The sequence below is a fragment of the Larus michahellis genome, chromosome 4 (assembly GCF_964199755.1).
Source record: "Larus michahellis chromosome 4, bLarMic1.1, whole genome shotgun sequence".
NCBI classification, from domain to species: Eukaryota; Metazoa; Chordata; class Aves; order Charadriiformes; family Laridae; genus Larus; species Larus michahellis.
The window spans coordinates 36,651,912-36,678,145 of NC_133899.1; the positions used below are offsets into that span (position 1 = coordinate 36,651,912).

Here is a 26,234-nt window from a genome sequence, read left to right on the forward strand (position 1 = left end):
GGCCAGCCTGATGTCTGGGTGTCAGAAATAGAAATGATCCCACAGCATCCTTGGAGTGTTTGCGCTTGCATTCACTAGCCTGAGCTGTTGCTATGTCTTCAGGTTCTCCATGGTAGCTAGAACAGACTTTTGTCTCCCATGTTGTGTTTGTATCTATCTATCTTACCTGCGCTGCATGTGTTCCCTTCCTTGCTCCTCCATGGGGATGCGGTAGACAAGGTGATGCTCAGCCTGTCCTGGAAGCTCTTCCAGCTCAGTGCTTTTCTGGAGTTTGAGAGTACCAGGTGGGAGTCACTGACCTTCAGCTTTGTTTGTTGGCATTGTCCAGGGGGTTCAGGTTGCCTGTTCATATAATCTCACTTAATCTAATTAATGTAATGAAGAATGAAGCCTGGGAGGTGGGGTTGTCCACACTCAGGTGTCAGCACTCAGGTCTCTCCATAAAGCTACGTGACACAGTGCTTAACCTTTGGTCAGAGCTAATGATAGCTGAGTTACGTTTCTGACATGGGGAGAATGTACGGGGGAAAAGGAAATTCCCCATCCACAGCAGTAAGGCTCTTGTTCTGTTACTAATAGTCACATTTCAGCAATTCATTTTCTAAGAGGTAGAATCTCAGTTGATGACTTCTGGAGCATTCGAGGCACCTGTAGCACAGCCGAGGATGAATGCAGTGGCTGAGGCATGGCCCAGAGCTTGCATCTCTGTCTTTTCTCCGATCCCTTTGCATCACCCTCTTTTGGGTGCCCTGGCCGCCCACATGGACACACAGTCCCTGCAGCCCTTCACGTTCCTGCCTGCTGCCCTGTGACTGTGCCCCAGGCATGTCTTGGTGCCCAGGTGTGGGAAGGTGCCTGAGGGCTGCTCATGTTCCTATGGTTGGAGGTATCTTCACCTTGAGAAGCTCAGAAGCCAGCTGCCTGGAGGAGCCATTTATCCACATTGGCATAAAACACCATGAACCAGCCTGTCACTGGCAGCTGGAGCTAGTCTGGCTAGCTTAGATTTAAAATTTACTAGCAGCATTCATGTGGTTTGTAACAGGAATCTTGCCTTTAGTGGAAATAACTGTTGAGGTTGTTAATGGGAATAGCGTGGATGGAGTGTGAATGGAAAAGCCTGTGCGAAAACACCAGCAGGAGTGCTGGAGCGAGGATGCCGGGGTGGCCCGTGCTGGTGGCCAAAGACACAACTGACAGCAAACAAATGGGTAAACACTGCGGGATGCGTGGTTTGCGTCAGGACCAGGAGGGCTGCCATGTGATAAGGCCGCAGCACAGATGGCTCATCACTAGAAGACCTGCTCGCTGATAACGGCAGCAAGGTCACACTGTGACGTGCCATTGCGATTCCTGTGCTTGCTTCCAAGAGGAAGACTTAGATAAGGTGCCCAAAATGAGGGAAAGGAGGCAACAGGCAGCAGCTTTCCTAGGGTTTACGGGGCGTGAGTAAGCAAGACACTGAGATAAAGATCAGCCCATAATAACCGTTGACCCCTAAAGCATGTGAAAAATGTGTCCAAAACCCAGATCTTTGCTGTCAGTGAGGAAGGATGCCAGAGCTGTCATTAGGACTTGATAGCTGGAGTCCCTTGTCCTCTGTGTCACACCCAGTGGCGCAGACCACGCCACGTGGACATCTACCTTTTGGTGAGTGCGTGAGTGTGAGTTTGTAGGTGTGTGAGTGTGAGTTACACGTTAGAGAAATCAGTTTTAGGTTAAAATAAATATCACTTTCCCCTTCCTTAAGTTTTTATACCGAGTTTGTACAGTGGTAGTTTCCTATGTGACCCCTTGCTGAGGAGCAGGAGCTCCCAATAGTGTCCCAGCCGGCTGTGGGGGGATGTGTCTGCGAGTGCTGTAGGTGGTGGCAGATGGAGGAAGGGACCTGCATTTCTCTGGGGTTCGGAGCTGGGAGTCCCTGGGGAAAGCATCTGCAGGTACACTCTGCAAGGGCTGAGCAGAGCTCCCTCTTTTGAGGGATGGTGGTGACAGTGCCATTGCCCAGCCTTACGTACATCCCTAGTGACTACAGTAAGTACCTCTGGGAAAAAGTGAGATTTCCTCCTTTAAGGTATTGAAAACGGCATCTCTCAGGAGTCTGTTTTAGACTAGAGGCCAGGCTGGGAAGAAACAACACCGTTTTCCTCCCTCAATCTACTCCAGAAGCTGTTGAGATCCATAGGAAAACACAAAGAAGCAGGACAAGTGTGGTTATGTAGTGGAGAGGACCTGGCTGAGAGGACCCTGCCTTCCCGGCAAATGCATTTTTCTCCAGTGCCTGTTTCATGCAGGATGGGAGGTGGCTCTGGCTGCCCGTCTGCAGCACCGGCTCCTTCGGCTCCTTCGGCTCCTTCCGTTGATTCTCACCACCACGCTGTCACAACCAGCCGCGTTTGGTAGCTCTGCCTTGTAGCAGTACTTGTGAGAAGCGTATTTCGTTCTGCCAGATGGCACGCACGCTATTACAAAAACAAGCCCAAATGTTTGTGGTCTGTAGGGGTAAAGAGAAACCGCTAGATGGGGTGGGAAGGGATGATAAAAGCGTCCTTGGCTGATGCTCTGACTGTCTCCTGAGCCTGTGGGGGCAGTGGCGAGGGGAGGAGATGCAAGGGCACGTAGTATCTAAACCCAGTGACAGTCCTGTCTTCCTTCTGGCTGGAAAGATGGTGTCTCCCTCCTCTTCGATACATGAGTGCTAAGGCAGAATAAAAGCGAGAATGTGACTCGATATCTCGTCCTCAGCTCCCTGCAGGGGAAGGCCCAAGCTGGCCCCTGCGCCAGCCTGGCGTAGGTGGGGACATGTGGCTGTGGCCCAAGCATGGTCTCGGTGGGGGACCCAGAGCAAGTCTGCTAGTCCCTTCCTCAGCCTGCGTGGGAGTAAATCTGTTCCTCTCAGGGAGGAGAACTGGATCAGCTTCTTAAAGCCAACCTGACTTTTAAAATCAAGTTTGAAATGGCCAGAGACCACTGTTCCCATCGTGGTGCCTAGGAGACGCACCCAGAAGCGCCAGGGGAGCCCTGTGGGCATTGCTGTCCCCACAGAGCCACCCTAGCACCTTAGCCTGGCCCCGAGGTGTCCCTGCACAGCACAGAGACACTGCCACTGCCAGCACGGAGACCCCCAGCCCTCTGTGCTACACAGGCACAGTGGTCGCTGGGCCGCCTGGTGCATCTGGCATCCCCAGGGCTGCTCTTTGTATCTTCACCATCCACGTTGCAGCCTCTCAAAATGCCTTCAGCCCCTTCTGTCGCTCCACCAAGCCCATCTCACGGAGCTCCCTGATGGTCCCCTGTCTTCTCCCATCCATGTGCCTGTCAGTTGAGCTGGGCGCTGCCAGCGTGTCAGAGGACAACCCTAGGCCTGTTTCTCGCCTTCCCCTGGCAGCGATGATGGCCGTGGTCCCGTTTTAGGCAGGGAGAAAACAATGATCAAGGAGGGCGGCAGAAAGCAGCTCCTTCCCGCCGGCAGCACCGATACCACCAGGATGCTATTGAGCAGACAAAGAGAGAAATTCGAGGCAGCCGTTTTTGCTGCTGCAGCAAACAGTGGCTGTGGAAGGGAAAGTAAAATGAAAGGTTTGTCGGGATTTGCAGCCCGGGGAGCGCTATTGTGAAGCTTCAGAGTGTATTACCAGCAGCTGAGAACAAGCCGATCCATTTTTGAAGGCAGCTGCCCTTCATCAGCAGTTATTGCAGCGGCTCTGAGCGGCGGGTGGCTTTATTTCCCCACGGCAGCCAGCCGGCACAAAGTTTGGCAACGACAAAGTTTGGGGATTTGATGAGCAAAAGAGACACTGACAGGCCGTATCCATAATCCGCCCCTACAGGTAACCGCAGGAGGCGAGAAAAATTCATCTGCTTTGAGGATCTGCTGTAGGTTCTCGTGCTCGCTTGTTGTGTGTGTTTGTGTGGGGCTGGCAGTGGGTCAGGGGAGAGATGGGGGCACGACAGCCGCTCGCTTTGCCCCAGGCCGGGGAGGGGGAGGCTTCCCCAGCGATGCCCAGGTCAGCCAGGCTGAAATGGAGAGCCAGGGGGGCAATACAGATGTGCGCGGTTATCCTCCCGCATCTGCGTGCATCCTCCACCCACCCAGAGGCTTTCACCTGCGCCACCCCCAAAGCAGACTTGCTTCAAAATCAGGAAAGTCTCGGAAATAACCTGCTGTTCCCTTCTGAAATCAGATGTGCTCGGGTGCGTTCCCGTAGGAAAAGAAGGAGCACCTCTCAAATTGCTTGTGCTGACAGTGCCCCTGTGAGTCAGTCGCAGTTAGTGCACTTCATCCGCGGGCACAGCCTGGGCTGGCTCTGCCCGCAGCAGCCAGAACTCTTCTTGTTTCCTTGTGTCAGGTGGTTAAAGGCTCAAACTGCGTTCACTATGCCACCTTGGTAATAATTTCACAATCGGGGCAGGGGGGGGGGTGTTGATGCTGTTGGTGGGGCTTTTTTGAGAGCACGCACCCATCCCAGCTCTGCAGCCCTGTTCCTGACCCCAAGGGTGGCCGCTCTGCTCCCCCTTCCCGCTGCCCGAGGGAGCTGCCTCGCCAGCTTTGCACACACCGAGGAGTTTCCCAGGGCCTGAGCTGCGATCCGCCACTCGCATGGTGCTGGGAAAAGACATCCTTCCTCTTCGTAGATGACGTCCAGTTGCGAACAATGTCCTGACTTTGTTTATTCTCTCTGGGCCAGTTCCTGAAATCCTCCTTTTCCTTGGGTGCCCCAGCACAGCCCATACAGCCAGCGCTGTGCCGTGCCTGCCGGGGAGAAGAGCTATTCTTTTGCCAGGTGTCCTTGATATTTGTGCTCAGAAAGCAATGAACGGTTAGATTGTTTCTTTATTAATCAAAAGAGCTGCTTAAGCCCTTTTTGTTACTTAAGCAGATATCCGTGAATGCCGCGGAGGCCGTGAAGATGCAGGAGGTGGTGACTGAGCCGTACAGACGGGCTCTGCCGGGCTCCCGTGTGGACCCAGTGGTTAATTCATGGATTTGAGTGTTTACATGACCAGCTGCTCTCCATGATTAAAGGCATCAAATTAAGTAATGCCAAAGGAGATTAGCATCTGCAATAAAGTCCCTTGATTTGATAGGGAAGATGCTAATTCGGAGCACTGATGGCTCCTGCACTCACTCTCGCCGGTGGCCAGGACCCGTGTTGTGCTGGGGAGCCGGTGTCTGTCTGTGGGATCTCCCCCGGGTTCCCTCTCCTGTGCCTGGTGGCAGGGCATCAAGCGCTCGCAGCTGTGAGACAGCTCGCTGTGACTTCAGGGACGTAGGGCCATGCAGCCATTTAAGCGCACAAGGGGGGAAGCGGGTGGTTTGTTTTGAGCTGGATGCTGGCAGGCTTTCTGCGCGGTAGGCACGGAATAACAATAACCAAGTGTCATTGTGGCTTTGGATCATCTGCCGGGCAGACGGGGCACATAAGGGACCTGGGTGCTCCCTGCCTCTGGCAAGGATGTCCTGTGCTGATCTTATGAGGACAGGCTGAGAGAGTTGGGGCTGTTCAGCCTGGAGAAGAGAAGGCTCCGGGGAGACCTTATAGCCCCTTCCAGTACCTAAAGGGGAACTACAGGAAGCATGGGGAGGGACTCTTTATCAGGGATTGTAGCAACAGGACAAGGGGTAACGGTTTCAAACTGAAAGAAGGTAGATTTAGATGAGATATTAGGAAGAAATTCTTTACTGTGAGGGTGGTGAGACACTGGCACAGGCTGCCCAGAGAAGCTGTGGATGCCCCAGCCTGGGAAGTGTTCAAGGCCAGGCTGGATGGGGCTTTGAGCAGCCTGGTCTGGTGGGAGGTGTCCCTGCCCAGGGCAGCAGGGTTGGAACTAGGTGATCTTTAAGGTCCCTTCCAACCCAAACCATTCTATGATTCAATGATTCTGATTGCCTGCAGCAGGGTGGCAAAAAGGCCGGTGTGGTTTGCAGAGGAGCTGGCACTGATCGCTTCTTCATGCCTCTGGGAAATCTTCTTGTAGCCAGCGAGGAGCCCCAGGGCTGCTGCTGGGGTGCCTTCCCATAGCCGTGTCCCTGGGGGCCCCTGAGAGGAGCTGGACGCCTTCGGGAACACCACGCTGAGAGGAGCTGGACCCCCTTCGGGAGCACCATGTGCGGTGGCAATGGCAGAGCTGCCACGGGCATGAGAAGATGCGGCAGGGAGGGAAGGGGCTTGGGAGGAAGGGAGGACGAAATGTCAGCCCGGAGTCAAGACACGCTTCAGCGCCACGTGGCACCGTGGCTTTGTTTCAGCCATTAACTCCCCTGCAGCCGCAAGGCAGCGGGGGACGGGAAACATGGTCCAGGATGCGAAATGATGAGGGACCCTCTCTGATCTGCCTTTGCGGGGCCCAGGGAATTTCTCAGGCTGGTGGTAATGGGAGATTTATTTTTTTTTGGTGTGGCCTCCTGGGGATGCCACTCATCTCTGGGTGAGGGGAGATTTCTCTTTACTAAGGGACTGGCTGCCTGCACGAGCCTGGTGTTTGCCCTCGGTGCTGCCTGTGCTACCTCTGTGATGGGGATGCTGCACGCTGGGGCTTCGGCATCTTCCCTGCGAGGCTCCGGGGATGCTCCTCCCAGGCCAGAGGGTCCCCGTGCTTCTGATGTTTGCTTTTGACGTTGGTTTTCCCCAACTTCCCTCCCAGCACTGTCTCTGGCTGGAATGCTCGCTGGGGGATTATTGAGGCGCTTTCTAAACTTTGTAGCCAAAAGCATGTTCACAAAATCAAAACATGCTGGGCCCCTCCCCAGCACGCTGGGGCTGGGGTTTGCAATCAGACATGGCACATTTCCATCTTCCTGCCCAGCTCTGCCACCCGCTTTCCACGTGGCTGTGGGCATGGCACGGCCTCCTGCTTGTCCCTTAGCAGTTCCCAATTTACAGGGTGGCGTGGGCACCTCCAATTGTAAAAAAATTGTAAAATTGGGCACCTCCCAATGTAAAACACTGGGATGGTGACGGATGCTAAGGAAGGGCCCTAGTATAATTCAAACCTGACTAAACAGGCTGCAAACAAAACCACTTCGAGATAAATAGACGTGCCTGGGAATTTTATTGTGAGTTGTCTGGCAGTGCCTGCCTATAATGTAATTTTCCTTGTTCTGTCTCAGCAATAAAAACTTCACAGTGTCTGATATGACTCCATTTAGCTTTAATGTTGTCTGAGGTATGCCATTAGAAAAGCGTGGTTTATTTAATCGGGTTTGAATCCTAAATGTCTGCTTGTTCTTTTGAAATTGTAGAAAAAAAAATTAATAGGAGGTGAGGAGAAGACGTGAGGTTCAGAAGCATTAGTGCTTGCTCTCATGCTCCATATTGGTCCAAAGCATCCTTAGTGCCTGGGCTGTGACTTAGGTGGAGTAAAATCAGCGCAGCGTTTTCCTCTGGGTTTTGAAACTTAGTCTTTTGCAGTCTTTCTGGCGATCAGAAATAGCTCTCTGGGAGCTGAGGTACGGAGAGCATGTCATTAAAAGACAGACTATAATTGAGCAGAAAGAGATTGAAAACTGATGGCAGGACCAAGGTCTCATGTCTTTTCCGATCCCTGGAGGAATCAAGGAGAAATTGTTTATCGCAATTTCTTTGTTCCTTTTTGAGATTTCCAACCCCAAACCTCTAAAAGAGCAGACACCAGTCGTCCCCAGTTAGGCTTTTTTCTTCCTGGGTTCCAAAGCATTCTCACTGTTATTAAGTAATGTTGATATTTTAAGCCTTATTTTGTCTCTGTGGAGGCGTGTCATTAGCAGGAGTTCCCAGCATTCCCTACTACGGAGACTCCTATTAATTTTGTTCCTCCAAACACATAGCAATGGCGTAGCAATGGCGATGCATGTCAGCATCTGCGCTGGAGCACATCCCATGGAACCAGCAAGGACTCATTAGGTAACTTGGTCCTAGACACTGGCAGTGTCATTGTCGCTCAATATAGAGCAGCAGATGTTCTCCAGCAGCTGCAAGTCGAGGCCACCGCTCTTCATTTTTTGGTGTCGGATTAAAAAGGATCATTTGTGGTCTTAGGATTTTCTTTCTCACATCCCACACCAGCGCTGTTGCTTCGCGGATGGTCTTTGAGTTCTGGGGCTGGGTCAGTGCATGGGGATAGTTTGATTTGATTTGCTTTCTGCGTTGGATTTGAGGCTGTCACCAGGTCAAGCGTCATTCTTGGCAAATAGAGAACTGGAGGGTTTATCCCCTGTGCGTAGCAGCTTGCTTCAAGGGTGCGCTGACATGAGAGACTGCAGAGTTCCTCTCTCTTTTCTTAGTCTATTGATGGTACAGCTGGACTGTGCGTCTCCTTGCAGACTTGGAGACTGAGTCACAAGCCCTGCAGGCTCTGGTGAGAGGTTTCTGGAAGGGTCTCAAACAGAATTGGGCTTCTTTGGTGGATTTGTGGGTTGGGCTTGCAGGATGTGAGGCTGGCAAGGTGGGGAGGGGCTGATGCTGCATGGGAGCAGTAAGCTCTGAGACGTGCGTTGCTCCCATCACAGACACCAGCAAATATCCAGGGCTGATCTGCTTGAAATGGAGGAGCGGGTGAGGGCTGAAAGGGAAATGTGTTCAGTGGTGCTTCAGTACTGCTGTCTGCACAGAGGCGGCAGAGGAATCGCTCTTGTCGTGGTTTCCCCACTGGGACAGGGGCTGGGGACGTGGGTGCTTGGCACTTGCCTCCCACGAGGGATGCAGAAGAGCCTCGCCAGGAGCCTCTCGGGACACTGTAGTCCCAGGGCTGTCCTGGTGGCAGAGACAGGGCTGTTCTTCCCAGGGCTGAACTCACTGGAGATCCAGGCTACAGCAATCTCGAATGCCCTGAACTGCCACAGTGGTTTGCAGAGCAGCAAAAGCACCAACTTACCTAGGGAGCATCAGATGCGTCTCACGTGGCTCCACGGCCTTTGATTCCCTGGGACTTTTGCTTCTTAAAGACATATCTTGGAGAAGGGTCTCCGGATCTCAGAGGTGCAGTGATCAACAAACCCTGTGTGTAGGGAAGATAAGGTGCTTCCTCCAAGCATTCGGGAATTCCAATGCTTGAGATACGTTAACTTAGAGCCCCCACTCTTAATTAAGCTTGTAATCTCACCGCTGGGCAGCTCTTTCTTTTGGCAGCGTAACTGTAGCTGCGGATGAAACAGAAAGAGTGTGCGATGTAATTCTACCCAGGTGACCATTTGATGCCACAACATAGATACACGGTTGTTTTCTTTTTGAATTACAAACTCATTGTATAAGCGATGACTTAAGCAAGCTAACTTCCAGTCTTGTCTCTGCTGCCGTAGAGCTGGAGCAACTGCAAAGCTAGCTGGGGCCAAAGAGAGTAAGAAACTTTGCGTTTTGAAATGACTCAGCTTCCTTGTTCTGCTGAGGTTCAGCCTCAGCAGGAGTAAACTACAAAAACGGATCAAGATGGTATTTCTCAACAGATTTGTTATAAATGTAATGGCATCCTTTTGGGTGACTTCTGAGCTGTCTTTTAGCACCATTCATTTATATAGTTGTGTGATGCCTCAGCCGCGTGTCTGAGGATGAAGATTGAACCATCGTTGAGCTACCAAACGCTATGAAAACCTCGCAAGTGGAAAAGCCGGACGTCCATCAAATACAGAGAGGGTGTGTTTGACAAAACCAGACAGGGACAGGAAATTGGGAGCGATGCATGCCCCAAAACACACGGTATTGCTTTTTGCCTATATGGACAATTTCTGCTTCTTAGGATGTTGACCAGATTAACCTTGCTATTATTGTCTGTCAGGCTGCTGAGTCAGTCGTGTTCCCATGGCTGTGAAAATGCCAGCTATAGGGAACAGGAAGGGCATGGGTTTCTGCAGCGATGGAGGTCCTTGGAGTGGCTGAGTTAGATTGCTGGGGTGCAACTGTAGTAATTCTTACCCACAGTTTCCAAACACACCTATTTTAGGCATGAGGAATCTCCTCCATCTGTGTGACTTCAGCTACTGCCTTAACGCTGACTTCCTGAGGTTTCCCCCTCCATCCTGCCCTTCTTACAATCTCCTATCTCCTATCTCTGGTTCCCCCTCCCCTGCATTTCATCTCAGCGGGTTTCCTGCTGGGTAAAATGCACATCCTCCTCTTTCTGCCCATTCCCTCCCTTCTCTCCCACTCTTGGCAGTTTTCCAGTCCAGCAACCTTGACCTTATCTCCAATTCCTTCCATTTCCTCCCCTTCGGCTAACACTATTGGTGACCTCTGCACATTTTCCTCTCCTCCATCCTCCAAAGGCTGGCCATGCATCCTGCTGGATATGTTGTCATTTCTTTCCTTGCTGACTACAGTCCCCTCTTTTCTGGCCTCTTTCATGTATGTCTCCATGCAGGAAGCTGATAGGAGTTCGGCTGAAGCTTTTTTGTGAACTACACTGAAATCAGTGGGAATAAGCACCTACCTCCCTCGACAAAGTTCTGGCTGTCTGTAAGTCTGGAAAGAGCCTTTTCTAAGGGTGCGACTGCACAAAAAGCACTAAGTGTAATGCTAAATATTAAGCCACTCTTAGCAGGGTGGATATTTTTACTTGTTGCATCCTGCAGTTGCAAAGAGCAAGGATGTTGGTGAGATCCTTGCTCGCTCCCCCACTTCCTTCATGTGCATGTTTGGCCTTTTGTAGTAAGTCTGACGTGGTGGGGAGGTCTCTGTGGCTTGGGGCATAGCGAACCTGCGGTGTGGTCATTTGGTGCCGTCGCTGACGATCACACTCAGCAATTTGGACATCTGTTTCAGTTGGCTGGGGGTTTTGGCTTCCAAGCTAAGGATCAAGGATGATGCCTGTTTTAGAAATGACGTCATCTGTTGCTGAGACTCCGATAACAAGTTTTGGGCCTATCTCCTTTGTTGCAGCCCTCATTCTTTAACATTTTTCTCTTCTTGACTCAAATTCTCTACCTGGAGCTCAGTTGATCGCCCTTGCCAAAATTCAGCCACGTGTCCGAGAAGGGAGGTGACCCTTTAGGTGTTTTTTGTGTGATACAATATATCCAGTGCATCGCCATGCTTGCAAGATTACTTTTATCGTGTTGGTATGGTAAGCAGTTAAGTATGATCAAGCTCTTTAGAAAACACTTCTCTCTAATCACTCTGGTTTCATTTGTATTCTGTAATAATTTTGAGAGTGATTACGATCATGGAAACGCTTTGTAGCTCATTAGTGACTTCCGTTCTGTGAGGAGAAGCTGCTGGCTGCCTGTCAGGCAGGAGACCTCATGATCTATTCTGGTTTGGTCAGAAAACTGTATTTAAAATGTTGCCAGCAGCAGGATTCAGCAGAATTCCTTTTGCTTTGTCAGATTACTCTCAACTCAGAAGAAACGGTGGATGTTACACCTTTGCTTGGTATTTCCTGTGTTACTTCTAAAGAGGGCCATGGGGGAGGATCCATATCAAGTATGGTTTATGGCCACAAACTCCAGAATATTTTGCTTTCAGCTGTCATGATCTTGGTCACTGATGGAAAGAAGGCAGCTTTCGTGCTGAAGCCAGAGGAATTATACATGTATTGGTGGTTTTGACCTCTGTGGGAGACTGATTGTGGGAGGACTCTGTTGTATTTACCAGCCTTGTGAGAAATTTATAACCTGTTTTGCAGTCTTAAGACACAGCTGTAGACTGGCTGGACCCAGTCCCTGGTGCTCCCTCCACAGCCTCTGCCTTTTCTGTGTGACATTATGGATGTGATGGCTGAGGACATGTCCCCAGGTGGCCACAGCTCCAGCAAGCTGTAACCCTCTGCCAGCAGGTCCAGAACCATGCCCAGCCTGTGACTGTCTCTTGGTCTCTGTGCTTTGGCAGTCTGTTAAGTCTCCTTGGAGAATTACTATGGAGTTATAAAGTCTAATTTTCCTTTTTCTGAGATGCCTCCCTCTCAGAAGGAAGTTTTTGTGTCACCAGCAACTCAGTTCATGGAAGTCGCTATTATGATTAAATGACTGTTGGTCATGGCATGGGTGAAGCACAGATCAATGGCCTAGATATGAAAGGCTTCATGCCTTTCATGGTATTTTTGTCTGCAGCCTAATGCATTGGCCCATCTTTTTCTTTAACGTACGCGCATGAACACTTTTATTAGTAAAAAGGCCCCCACAACTTGAAACATTTGGAAGAATGAGAGGTGGCAAAGTACCCCTCTGTTGGTCCTCCTTTCTGGCACGAGTAGCTTGGTGGCCTTGGCTTGGAAGGCAAAGCGATGAGACGAAGCATAAAACATGCTGTGTTTTTAAATGTGGAAAGATGAGAATGGAGCGCCTCGTGTGTCGTATGTGAAAGCATTCCTGTGATGGTGCTACATGCCGCTCTGCCATCCTAATTTGCTTTCAGAGGCCCCAGTATAATCATTCTTTGTGTTTCCTAAAGGATGTGAAGACTAAATACGCGTTTGGTCAATGGTTTCATTGTTGATTTCTCCCACTGCTACAAAGCAATGCAAAAATATTAGGGACAGGCAGGGTGCATCTCACTGAATAAAGATATTGTGTCTCTCATAATCCAAGTTGGATGCCTTTAAAAAAGGAAAGCCCTATGAAAAGTGCTTACAAGGCTGTTTGGACAGTCAAAATCTTTTGTAAAATGTAATTTCGGCATCTTTCCCAATGGGATCCTTCATGCAGGAGGACTGGCCAGCATTTTGGAAACAAACCCAGCCAACATTAGGTTTGGACATCTGCTTGTTTTAAGGTTGCCTTCACAATTTTCTCTGTAGCTGAAGATTGGTACTTGATGTCTATGTGAAAATGTTGCCAGAAAAGCAATGAAGTGATGCCAACGGTTTCTTCCGTGAATGCAGCTTCTTAGAAATGTCCTATTTATGCTGGAAACTCATCTTGTTTGCGTTGCTCCCTTGGCTAGAAAGATGAGAACCGTTTGATCTTGTCCTTGTACGAAGTTATCCTAAGTGAGCAAAAAATGTTACTTGAATCAATTTAGCTTTAAACCAGGGTGATCTCTTGCTTGAGTACATCTAGACTGAGTGATGGTAGGCTTAAATGGCATTAAATCAAGTGACTTGTGAGGAAGGGGTAGTGATGTCTTTTGTCTTTGCAGGTGCCTGAAGGGGATTGAATTTGAGAAAAGCTAGTGCTCAAATTTTCTGGATATTTTCTTCCCCCGTTGCTTAAATCACCCAAAGGGAATTAAAGCGTTTCTTCTCCTATTTCAACAGGGACCAGCTCGCATGACATCTGATCTTGCGTCTTCTCCTGCAGCAGGGTATGTCCCTGTTGGTCAGAAACCAGAGGCTGTTGTGCATGCTATGAAGGTAAGGATGCCGCACTCGGCCGTGTGGCGTGGCGCGGTGCGGTACAGTGCAACAAACACCGACGGGACAGAACGGGATGTTTGCTCTTCTCGTGGAAACACAACAAGTAGAAATAGGAAGTTAGTACTCGGGCAGATTATCGGTAACCAGCACCTGTATCATAAGAAATAATCGTTGCTTCAAATAGTTAAGCAGGATCATGCATGACTATTTTTTTGGGTGGGAAACCTCCAACAAAAGGTGCTGATGCTGAACGTGTTGGTTACCCTTTCTTTTCATCAGTCCTGCGCAAACTGCGTCTCTGGGGTGACAGCGGTGACCAAAATGCTGTTTTTAAAAGGGACAAAAAAAATGCAGTTCCTACATATGTTTTTATTGAAAATCCTGCAGCAGTCTTCAAAGGAGAAAGACTTTATTTTATGTAAATACACAGCAAACCATGGCATCATACCCATGTAGATAAGTGCATCATCAGTAGGGATTAAAGTCAGGACCGTCAGCAATAAAAACCGTGGGACATTGCTAGATGAGTTCAAGGAGAAAACTTGCACAGTGATTTCACAGCAGTTCTCAAGTCCTAGTGACCGTCCATTAGCAGGAAAAATGTAATACCCTGGTGTTACATGTTTAACGAGTTAAGTAAATTACTTCTGAGTTTCTAAGGGACACAGAAGCACAAATCCTTTCCAAGGTGCCACAGGGATGGCTGGAAAGCAGGGAGTGTAGTTATAGGACGAGGGGTAACAGTTTTAAACTGAAAGAGGGTAGATTTAGATGAGGTATTAGGAAGAAATTCTTTATTGTGAGGGTAGTGAGGCACTCGAATAGATTAATGAATGCTGTTGGCTTTTTCTTCCCAAACTGTGGGGTCTGTACCTTTCTGCTCCTGCTCCTCATTGCATTTGGTGAGGGACAATATTAAGCAGAGTTGATAATGTTTTCAAGCTACAAGATCAAATAGTTATAAATTGATTATGAACACATTCTGGGGGGGAATTAGGTTCCTATTTGCTTTAGGGATTACGGGACTTGAATATCTTAGTAAGGGCAAGAAACATAAATGGTTTTAAGATGCAGTTTGATAAGCCTCTGGAAAGGATTGGAAGATTAATGAGGAAGATTCTTGGAAACTGGAAATTAAGTTTGGAACGTCTGGCACAATGATGCATATAAAGGAGTTGAAAGGAAGTTGGATGACTGGTTATTTGCACATATTATTATTATTAATGCCCCACTTCAGAGCTTTGTTGATCACTAGGAAGGGCTGGAAGAAATTCTCCTCTGCAGTTTCATAATCTGGACAGTGGGGTACGTTTGTCTGTCTTCAAAACCCTGGAAAGTGCCATGGCTGGGGTCGGGAAGCAGGTGGCATGGCAGGCACATCTCATGGGGCAGAAATGATCTTGTATGATGTGTCCTGCTCATACGCTTAGGGTTAAAAATATGCTCACATTTGAAGCGAGAAGGAAATTCTCTTATAGGCCTGTGTGGCAGGAAGGGATGAGAAGGTGTTTATTTTTCCATCCTGTGGCCCATTTCCAAGGATCAGCTGGAAATTGAAAAGACTGAGGAAACTGGTCATGGTCTCAATCTCTCCTCCTCCTTTCTTGTGGCACAGTGAAAATGTGGCTGTCGGTCTCCAGCTGTGGATCTTAAACTGGGTTTTGGACATGTTTTTTGGCCACGGCATGCTGTAGCGTATGGAGTAGGTCCTGTTTGCACCCTGCAGGACTGGGCAGCTTTTCCAGTGCCAGCCCCTGCGTGTGGGAAACAGGATGCAGCCAGCGGTTCGGACCCTCACTGCCTGTGATAGAGCTCATGACTCTCCCTTGAGGAGGAGAAGAGAGTAGCCTACAAACAAGACTTTGTGCTTTGGCTATACCACATCACATACTAGAAAAAGCCCTTCTTGGTTGTTTAAAGGAGTCATTATGGCTGTAGCAGGCTAGCTCCTAACCATGAGGAAAGGCAAGGACAGTTGGAAGCTGGCTTTCCTTGCCTTGTGGGCTGCTTGAATGCAAGTCTGTCCGGAAGCCATGTGGCTGCAAGGATGCAGCTCTGTGCCCAAGGGCCACTAAGGGACTGTGCTCTCTGCATGGATCTGCAGGGATTGCCTCCGTCTGCACCCATCTATGTAATGTCCCCTAGGCTTTTTCCTTGTTTTCTTCTGGCAGCTGAACGCTAGCTATGTGGCTGAAGCGTTGCCTGCCATTTAGCATAAGCCTGTTCTTCCTTTAGCGCATTTAGGGGTTTTCTTTGTTTTTGCTTCTGAAATAGTTTTTGTTTATTTGCGCCTACTAAATAAGGAGCAAGATGACAGGTTGGCACTCCTAACAGCTGTTTTTGCTAACGAGAATAAAAGGTACATATGCTACAGCTCAGTATCTCGCTGAACATCAAAGCACTTTTCTTAGGAATTGAGCGAACCTGCTAAAGACGCGGGGAGGTGAGGAGGAGATGAATGTAAAAGTCGACGTTTAGCCTCTAACCCTGCTTCCCCTGCAGGACCAGCCTGGACCTCTCCCATGTGCACAGAGCCACCGAGTGGGTGATCCATCACTCCCGCTGATGTTGGGCAAGGCAGGATTTGTCCCTTCCAAAACTAGGGAAAAGTCCTAGCAGGACATACAGACTGTTCCCTTGCTGAAACAGGGTGCCACGTTCCCCAGCGCTTGGTCCAGTTGATTTACTAATTAATAAAATCAGTGAGGCTTGCCCCCTTCAGAAAGCATCCCTCGATCTCAGAGTGCTTCCTGAGAGTGCTGCCTTAACTTTCAACTCCCCTTCCAAAGCTTTACTGCAGTCATTCCAAATCTTTGGTGGGTTTTTTTGTCTGTTTGTTTTTTAAATGTGCATTGCGTGGACAGTACAGCAAGTCAGCAGGGAGGTGGGTGTGATGGACCAGGTGACTCTGAGGTGACACTGCCTTGGTCACAGACATCAGTGCAGTCACGATGAAGAACTAAATATACCGGAGGTGTTCCTCACAGTTTACGTACCGGCAGGGAGAAAGCCAGACGAGCCAGTGGGCTCATCGAGAGGAAGGTGCAGGTTGTCTTCAGGAGATGCATCCCCAGGCAGAAGAGCAGCGTTACTGGGTCCAGCCCCATTCCCCCGCACAGGGAATTGCCCTGTGCCCGAGCAGGGCAGCTGCTCTCACCGGCTGGTGTTTTACCCAGGAAGATCTCATAGCTCCGGCGCGTCCACAAAGGGCCAAGTGCTCTCAGTGCAGCTCGACGGAGAGCAAAAAGGAGGGGATGGCATGAGCCGCTCCTAGCCTGGGGTACACTTGTCTGCCTTCTGTAGGCTCCTGGGTTGGGATGTGGCAGGAATCACAGGAGGATATACCCCGGTTTCTTAGATCCAGACTGAATCCACAGTCCTTGAGCTTCAGCGGAGCCATAGACAATTTATGTGAAGGCATGTCCATAGTCCCCAGTGGTGTAATTGGAGGAACATTAACCTGGTCCTTCTAAACAGCTGAGGCGGCGCCTGGCAGGATCTGAGGATGGCTGGGGCTGGGTCAGCAGTAAGAAGCCTTCCTGTCTTTCTGCAGGAGGTGATTTCACTCTTCAGACTGTATTTTTTTTCCAGCATGCCTTTCCAGGATAGGCTGTTGAGTTTTATCCCTCCGAATCCCTTTTTCCCGTGCCCAAGATGCTAACACATCTTTACAAAGTGCCTACCCAGGCATGGGATGGGCCTGGGGAGCAGGATGGTTTCCTGGGTAAATGAGTCCCAAGCTATTCAGAAAAGAAATGCAACCATAACTTCTCTCTGATCAGCTTTCAGCTCAAGCTCTGCCTGGTTTACACCATTAAAATACATTTCCACCGAAAGAAATGGGCTGCACCACCCTTCCACACCTCCTGGACTAGGGAACATGCTTTTAGTTTAAGCGCAAGTCATAGAAAAACCAGTTTATTTTTGTCTACTGAGACTCTCGTGCCTGCAAGATTGATGGCTGGTGGAGGGAGAGGCTGGAGCTGATGTGATCTTTAACTAATCTAAACCGTGGCTGTCCTTGACACTTGCCCTGTGGACAGAGCCGGCATTCCGCATGAGGATGCCATCCTGCGGGCTGCTGCCTTTGCAGCCGGGCGTCGGAGGCTCGCTGACTCCAGACAAGCGAGTTCGATGTGCGAGTCCAGCTGGATCAATAATTAATTCCCTCCTCTTTAGCAAAAAATAGATGCTGTCTCTGTCAGCAAGTACATGCTTTTTGCATCCCTCTTGCCCTTCCTCTCCTGTGAGAAAGGGTGTGGATAATTCTTATTTGTGCAAAGATTGGTCCCAGCTACATTGGTTGAACTAGCTGATGCATTTTAGAAGTAGGTTAAGGGCCCTAGGAGAATGACCTATTTTTGTTCATAAAGCAGTTCGAGTACAGCAGGATTGTGGTGCCGAGGCAGACCGGGGGATAATCTACCCCCCGTATCTCGTTTCGTGGAGCAGCTGGTGCTGTTAGACCTCAGCAAAGGGTGAAACCCATCCTCGCACTGCATCTAGCGCGGCACTTCCCTGGGAGGTGTAGGAATATTTACGCACACAAATACACCTGCTGTTCAGCATTATATGCGTGTGGGTGTATTGTGGTGAATCAGACCACGCGCTGTTTGGTGGTGTTGGGTGATTCCAGGAGCTTTGGTCCTGCACACTGAGCTGAGCACGTTGCTCATCAGTGGCAAAGCCCTGGGTGGGCTATATAGGTCAGCACAGATGCAGCGGTGAAATCTCGAGGCAGTCCTGTGCTGTAATATGCCCGACTGGTGCAACATGCCCGTCCAAGAGGAGCCACCTGAATGCAGGGGGATGCCTTGGAGGAGGTATGAGTTTTGGGCTTCTACCATGAGAATGACACGGACCTGTTGGAGCAAGTCCAGAGGAGGACCACAAAGATGATGAGAAGGCTGGAGCACCTCTCCTCTGAAGACAGGCTGAGAGAGTTGGGGTTGTTCAGCCTGGAGAAGAGAAGGCTCCCGGGAGACCTTACAGCACCTTCCAGTACCTAAAGGTGGCTGACAGGAAAGATGGGGAGGGACTCTTTATGAGGGATTGTAGCAATAGAATGAGGGGTAATGGTTTCAAACTGAAAGAGGGGAGATTTAGATGAGATATTAGGAAGAAATTCTTTACTGTGAGGGTGGCGAGGCACTGGCACAGGCTGCCCAGGGAGGTTGTGGCTGCCCCATCCCTGGAAGTGTTCAAGGCCAGGCTGGATGGGGCTTTGAGCATCCTGGTCTGGTGGGAGGTGTCCCTGCCCGTTGCAGGGGTTTTTGAACGAGCTGATCTTTAAGGTCCCTTCCAACCCAAACCATTCTATGGTTCTATGATTCTGTGGGTCGCTGTGTTTCCAGCAGGAAGGGAAGGCTGCCTTTAGCCCCAAGCAACCTCACCTCTGTGATGGAGGGGCCACCTGGCCGCAGCCGGGCTCTGCCTGCCCAGAGGTGCTCTGTGGGGGTGGCTGGGACAGTGCGTGCCCCAGGCAGGACGTGGGGGACCAGGGCTGGCTCCCAGCTGCTACAGAGGTGCGGGGTGTGGGCAGCACATGGTGGGACACAGCAACCACATGGACGTGCTGCGTCTTACCTGCCGTGTGTGGCCTGGGGATGAGCGCTCGGGGGACATGTCTCCAAGTGCTATTTAAAAGAAAGAGGTTAAAAATCAGACTGTTTTCCATTTTCAGACATTGTCCACCTGAAATCTAAGAAAATAAGTCACAGGCGGGATGTTTTCACTATTCTTTGCAGTGTCCTGAGCTGTTTTTACAGCCCATTTACTTGGTTTCCCAAGGCAAAGCTGCAAGTGTGGCCCAGCCAGCAGGCTGAGAGGTGTCCCACCAACACGAGCACTGGACCTGTCACGTCTGGGGTGTCTGTGCTGGAGCTGTAAATGCTCTGTCTCTGCAAGGAGACCCGGTTCTTCCCAGATCTGGGAGCACCTGCCATAGATGCCCTCCAAGCTGCAGAACTCTGAGCCTCCTTGGAGAGTCTCAAATCCCTCCCCTCCTCCCTTTCAGGCTATTCCTATGCTTTTGCAGCCACATCTACGTTGTTTTGCAGTGTTTTCCTCCCTTTAATATCATGGGAAAAGCCCCGTAGTCATGAGCAGGAGGGAAAGGTGAGGCAATGCCTCTCTCCCCCAGAGGCTCCTGCAGCAGGGTGCCGCGGGCATGTCCCCGGGCCACTGACGGTAGCCAGGAATGAGAGGAAAGGCAGCAAACCGGAGCTGCTGGTGGAGGACCAGGCAGGCCTGGCACCAGCACTTTGTGGGTATGGCCGGTATTTATCAGCGTTTGTAGCAGCCGAACTCATTGCGCAGCCGGTCAATGTTACCCGGCAGCCATGGCTGCAGTCCTGGGGGTGAGGGTGTGCTGGGGACGCCCGTGTGCCGGCCCCGGCCAAGGGCCACCTCTTCCCTTACCCTTACAGGGCATGGGCTGTGGGTGGAAACAGTGCTGATGGAGATTAGAGGAAAGCGGGGGGAGTCGAGGTGATTACCTCCATCTTTGGAGGGTGTGTGTGGCACCGGGAGAGGGTCACCCAGATTCGCCACAGCACTCGGTGGGGATGGCGCCTTCGGGGGACCGCAGTCAGCAGGCCGGGGCCTGGGAGGCAATACTGGGGGTTTCCCCATCCTGTTCCCATCCCCTTCGCAGTCTGACCGCGTCCGGCTCAAAGAGGGAGTGGGTAAGAGCCAGGAATCAAATCGGGATCTCTGAGTCCCAGGGCCATCATTATGGGCCTCCGAGGGGTTCCCTTGAGAAACTAAAGGGGTTAAAAACAATTTTCAGCCAAAAGGTGAGTGGAATTGGGCGTGTCTGTTTAAGATCTGAAAGTTCATGACTGACGGGAGGCCGCACACTTAAGCTGCACAGTGGGTGATACTCTGCTTTTCCATGGTACAAACCTCTGCTTGCCTCTTTCCCCGATGGCTAAAACCCTGTTAGACCGAAAAGCTGCTGGCCTGGGCTGATCACAGTTGCCCCGTGACTGGGATTAGTAGAAGGGAATGGAGAAGCTCCGCTCCTGTGAATGAGGGGAATGGAGTTGCTGGGGGAGCTGCCTGGAAGGTGGGGCCACCAGCAGCCTTCCTGGAAGAGACGTGTTTGTGGGTGCAGGCAACTCGCTGCCACTTACCATGGGGTCCCCCAGGACTGTGGTGGCAGCCACACCATGCAGGTGGTGGGACGGAGGCATGCCATCACCAGGGAGGGGCGAGAATGGAGGCGCCCAGCTTGGTGTCATGCTCGTCTTCGCAGTGCTCTAACTCTCAAGGCTTTGTGAATCCTGACAACTTAAATACAGGTTAATGGGGTTGTTATTTACTGTTAATTATTTGAGGAGCATAATGCTTTTGTAATATTGTTTTTTGTAGGTCCTTGAGGTCCATGAAAATTTGGACAGACAAATGCAAGACAACTATGAAGAAGACCTGAGTGAAAAGGAGAAGGCGATCGTTCGTGAAATGTGCAATGTAATAACTCCTCTCAGTAACTCCAGGGGTTTATTTCTTGGGCTTTTGTTAGAAATATGGAGGAGCAGGGGTCTGCTGCATACAAGCCCTGTTTGATGCGAAATCCACAGGCCCAAGGGAAGGCTGGAGGCTCTGCTGAGCACCGCTTTGGGCGTCAGCAACCCGATTGCCCCGTTCACTGCACGGAGCAGCCTTTGCTCAGCAGATGCTTCCCACTCTGCTGCCTTCAAGGGTGCAGAGTCGCTAGTCCAGCTGACCAAGAGCTGTGCAAAGGGCTCTCCCTGGCTTGGAGAGTCCTCTTAGCAGTTGACTCCTACTATGTCATAGAATCATAGCATCATAGAATTGCCTAGAAGGGACCTTTCAGGTCATTTAGTCCAACCATCAACCTAACTCTGATAAAAACCATCACTAAACTATATCTCTAAGCACTATGTCTACCAATCTTTTAAAAACCACCATGTCTTCAGGGCTTTGGGCTGAGCAGCAACTGGTTGCTGTCTTTAAAGCTGTACAGCTTGAATGGGTTTGAGCCTAAACCGTAAGGTAGGGAGGGAGAATATTCATGTCTGAAGCCGTTGAACAGCATCATGGTGTGTGGAGTGCTTTTAGCACTGCCAACACATTGGGCATCCACGCTGTCAACTGAGCTTGCCACGTCCTGTACGGTGAGTGTTCGTACCAGACCTCTGCTCTGCGGTGTCTGCTGCTGTGGCACGGCCTCCAGCTTCAAAGCACCTTGGCCCCACTTGGGCTTTGAAGGAAGAGTTTGGGATTTCTGCCAGAACATGGCTCGAGCTGCGCGTCGCCTGCCGTCGGGGATGTGCCGTTGGGCAGTACCAGCAGTGCCCACAGCAGGGAGGAGGATGCTTATAGAGCCTTCTCGTTGAGACATGCATGTTGGAGGTCAGCCCAAGTGGCATCGTTTAGTGCCTCACGGCATCAGAGAGGAGCCGAACCCTCCATTTAAATTCTAAAAAGCACCTCAACTCTAAAAAGAGGGCGAAAAAAACATGAGTGCATCTTGCAGAGCTAAATCACTGCACCCATCCTTGGCAAGGTGCGGAGGCTTTGGTTGCTGGATCCCTAAAAGTAAAGCCAAGACCAGTGTAAAGGAGAGCCTGCTTTGTAGGATATTTTGGCGGCTTAATGCCGTGTTCCCTTGTAGCTGTGCAGGGGGAAAGGTAAAAGGCCATAACTTCATCCTCCTAAATAGACTCATTACTGTTTGTGTACCATCAGCTGTTTTTTCTTTAAAATATTCACTTTATGTAGACCCAAGGCAGCTATGAAGTGCTTTGCAGTTTCTTATTTTTTAAAAAATAGCCTCCCTTACCCCAGTAGGCTCTAGATAAAATGTATGTTTTTAGAAAGTCATATATATATATGTAAAATATATAAAATTTTAATCATTATCTTTTTCATTATCATTTCTGTTCACGGTATCATCATTTCTGTAAGCATGGCAGGGTTGACCTACCGTTGAACCTAACTTCTGAACCTAGAGTATTTGTTTTATACTATTACCCCAGGCAGAAATGGTTCTAATTTCAAGGGAGACTAATTAGAAAAATGCATCTTTTCCTTGGAAACTGGTGCACAGATGCCATCCAGTGGCTCTGATGAGAATTACAGCCCAGCACATGGCTTTTTTTGACGTTCAGGCTTCAATGATGAAAATATTGCAATTCATCAGAGGCTTCGGGTTTTGGTTTTTTTTTTTAATTCCTGTATTTCTCTCCGTCACCCCTTTATTTTTTGTTACAGGTTGTCTGGCGAAAGCTGGGTGATGCTGCGAGCTCCAAACCCTCCATCAGGCAACATCTTTCGGGAAACCAATTCAAGGGTCCCTTGTAGGAGCACCGTCCCAGAAGGCTGGAAGGGATTGATTCTATGAAGACTAAAGAAGCAGAGCTCAGCCTTTCTGGCTGCCTGTTCTTTGGGAGTTGGGGTTGAGGTTTTTTTCAGGGTTTCCTTTTTTCTTTTCTTTTCTTTTTTTTTTTTTTTTTTTTTTTTTGTAACAATAGTGTAAATATGGCAGCTAAAGGCCTGATTTCCAGGCTGCGGTGCTCTGGGACTACTGTTCAATGGGTAACCATCCAATAATGCCAGACTTGCATCATTTGTATTGTAGTTCGAACCTGCTTTGTTGTACCGGTCTGTTTGTAGAATTAACTAACTCGGGAGAATTTCTAAGAGGAACAAGAAGAACCCTTAACCTGCGGAGAAGTCAGTTTGTATCGCTCCGGTCCACCCGCTTTTCAACGGTCCCTAGCTGGGTTCGTGGCTCCAGGCAGCACCTTCCAAGGAAAAAAGCAAGTGGAATTCGTTGGGTTCCTGCCTGCCAAGCTCCTGAGCTGCTGACACGTTTTTTTTGGAGGTCCTTATTTTGAAAGAATGACACGCAACTGTGTTCACAAGGCGCCGTGTGCACTATTGAGCGGCGAGCTAAAACCACTGGTACCACCACGCTGTGCGTTGTGCGGTGGCACTCCTCACACCAGCGTACAGAAAGACTGTGTATCAGCTGTTAATGAACTATATTTTCATGAACAAATTGACACAGGATTTCTGCAGTCGTAATGTGAATGAAGCGAAGTCACTTAGCCACACACCAGTATTCCCCACGAATATGGCAACACTTTTCCCGTAAAGCTTTTACTACAAAATAATTCAGCGGAAAACTGCCATCCTAACAGTGCTTACAGCTTTCACGGGATCTTCGAGAGCAGCTCATCTTTCACGTAAGGAAGATTTGGGTAGGTTTTTTTAAATATTCTTGCTGGATCCCTCACCTTTACTGGTTCCTGTGTAAGGTAACCAAACAACAACCTTGCAGAGCTGAATAAAAACTCCATAAACACGGGCTGTCGGGTGAGACTACTTCCTGCCGTTCAAGCTTTATTTTTGTTAATGAACCAAAACAAGTGGGTTTTTTCCTTCTTCAAATGGTTGTATATAAAACGATGGGACTTATATTTTGCTATTGTGGAGTAGCTGCTTGTATAGTTGTAAGAATTTGACCCCCTTCTTTTCCAAGTTGTCACAGCAGCTGTCCCTGTATTTTATTAGGTGTTCTTTCCCAATAGTCCAAGGAAGCGGGGCTTGGTTATTAAAATAATTGGTGTAAAGTAATTTTAAAGACAGACATGTGAAAAGATCAAAGCCTCCTCTTCAAAAGTTGCATCGGTTTTAGTGATTAGGTTGAAGATTTCATGACCTCAAACACCACCACTTTCTTTTTATTCTCTGTAAGAATCAGTCACATTTACAGACAGCTGGATGAGCTGGACAGGTTCTTCCTCTTAAATTATTGTTCTACCAGTTGAATTCTTGACTTGTGGTATTTTATTAACACAGAGCACCGATATAATATCAAGGAGCCTGTGCTGCAAGTTATGAAAGGGAATCTGTCCCATGGTGTACAATAATCTAAGCTGCCGGGGTAAAGAATTTGGAGTGTCAGAGCCGAGATCCGTAACCAGTAAAAAAACCTGGAAGGAATACAACCACAAGACATACTAACCAGTAAGAGTAAGCACCGCTTCATTATTCATACAAGATGAATGAAATAAAAATGTAACAGTCGAGTAAGTTATTTGAAAGAAAAGCAAGAACCACCCCCAAAACTCACACATACTCTCTCTCACACACTCACCAGTAAGTTTATTTCTTAACTACTGCTGTCAGAGCACGCTGAGCTAGCTAACTCTGGTAATATTTACATCCAGTGCCTCTGGAGAAATCCATCCTGGAGTCTGACTGTCTCCTTTAAATTACGGCATCTTTAGAGGATTCCAGATTTCCTCCTCTTTGCTTTTTCTTTTGACCTCCAGTTTCCAGTCACCATTGATTACTTGTCTTCCCTCCTGTACAATTTATACCTTGAGATTTTCTTACCAGAAAAGGTGATGTAAAGCAGAAGGCATCATTCTTCCTTAGCATCTCATGTCGCACAGAGGGTTACTTTAATCCATCTGCTTGAAAGCCCATTTTAATTTTGGTGGCATCTTATCACTGGATTAAGCAGAGATTTTAAGCATATTGGGAACAAGGTTAATTTACATCAGTGAATTTTAACTAAAGCAATGCAAATGTTGCCAGCACTTGTAGAGAGTTAATTATGTTGATGACGTGCTTGCTATTTTAGGAGTATATTAGACTAGCAGTTCATCTCAACAAGAGCTATAGTAATCAGATTACTAGTCTCACCAGCTACGTAATTCTCATTCAGATATTCCTTGCTATCAAATCTCTCTCTCGGCATCTATTCAGTGACTCCAAGCAAAGCTTGTTGTGTTCTACCTGTAGATCTCCCCTACAGCTGAGGTCCATTGGGGCTGCAAATCCTCCAAGAGCCAGTTGACAGGCCAGCCAGTAGTTCAGCTCAACGGTCTTGATGCTCTTCGGGTATATCCCGTTTCTTTAAGACTCTATTTGGCAGCACAAATCTGCAGTGCAAGATGGGCACCGTCGATTTTGCAGAAGAACCATGACAGTGCTATATGTTGGCGTGTTATTTTTGGGGGGGCGGGGGGGTTAGGCTTGCTACTCTTCATACTTAGCTCCATTTGAGCTATAAAGTGTCTTCCTGAGGTAAAATGACGCTCAATGACTTTACAGGATGACTTGGGTGCTGAATTTTCAGTTGTCTAAAAAGATTTCTATATGCGTATTTAAATTCACTTACCTAAGCGCGCTAAGTCTTCAGCGAAAACTACCTGAGGAGCTTTGTATATTAAGTTGGAGGGGAGCATCCCTTGAAATTGCCACCATTAAATTGATATATTTGGGGCAACAGTCCAAGTTAATTTCCTCAAGATTGAAGCCCTGGGTTCTGCAATCCTCTGGCAAAGAAAACATCCACTGTTTACAAACGGACTTTGCTTGCTTAAGGAAAGTAAAATCACATCCTTGACTTTTGTTGGAGCGACCGAAGTGAATGGCATTTCCAGAAAGGTTTCTGAAATGCTGTGGTGTGACCAGCTTCAGTGGGCTCTTTGCACCTTGCTAAGACTGCTGAGCACAACCTTGTTTTGAGAATGGCACATTTTTATCCAAATATTAGATATTAAAAGAAGTCAGTGTTAAAGTGACCTTTTATCTTTTTAGAAACTGTGGGGGAAGAGTACTACTGATCTTTTTCAAAGTGCATGACTGTAAAGTGATAAAATTGTATATTTTTCATAATGTGGGGAAAGTCTATTTGTGCTGCTTTAGAAATCAGTTTAAAGTTTGATTTCTGTTAAACCTGTGATCTTACAGCCCTGCTATATTTTCTGTATATGATTTACAAAGAACTGGAAAAGTTAGCACCTGCTGTTGTGTATATAGCAAAATTCTTTAGACCTTAGCACGCGTTTTTACCTATTATTGAACCACTCTGGCTTTTTGGGAGGGAAAGTAATAGTACAGATTTTTTTGATAATGTGTGTAAAACATTCATTTGAAATATTTTAGTAAAAATGAAGTAAGAGATTGATTGTGATAGTGTATAC

At 48.7% G+C, this 26,234-nt stretch overlaps 1 protein-coding gene across 2 annotated transcripts in view; it reads left to right on the forward strand.

Moving 5' to 3' along the window:
- CCDC85C (coiled-coil domain containing 85C) overlaps positions 1-26,216 on the forward strand; it is a 115,636-nt gene extending 89,420 nt beyond the window's left edge. For both annotated transcript variants that reach the window (XM_074584035.1, XM_074584036.1), the window contains exons 5-7: positions 13,165-13,260; positions 20,638-20,736; positions 22,504-26,216. In XM_074584035.1, the coding sequence (XP_074440136.1) occupies positions 13,165-13,260; positions 20,638-20,736; positions 22,504-22,593 (285 nt within the window). In that variant the 3' untranslated portion in view covers positions 22,594-26,216. The remainder of the gene's footprint in view (positions 1-13,164; positions 13,261-20,637; positions 20,737-22,503) is intronic.
- Positions 26,217-26,234: the final 18 nt, after the last annotated feature.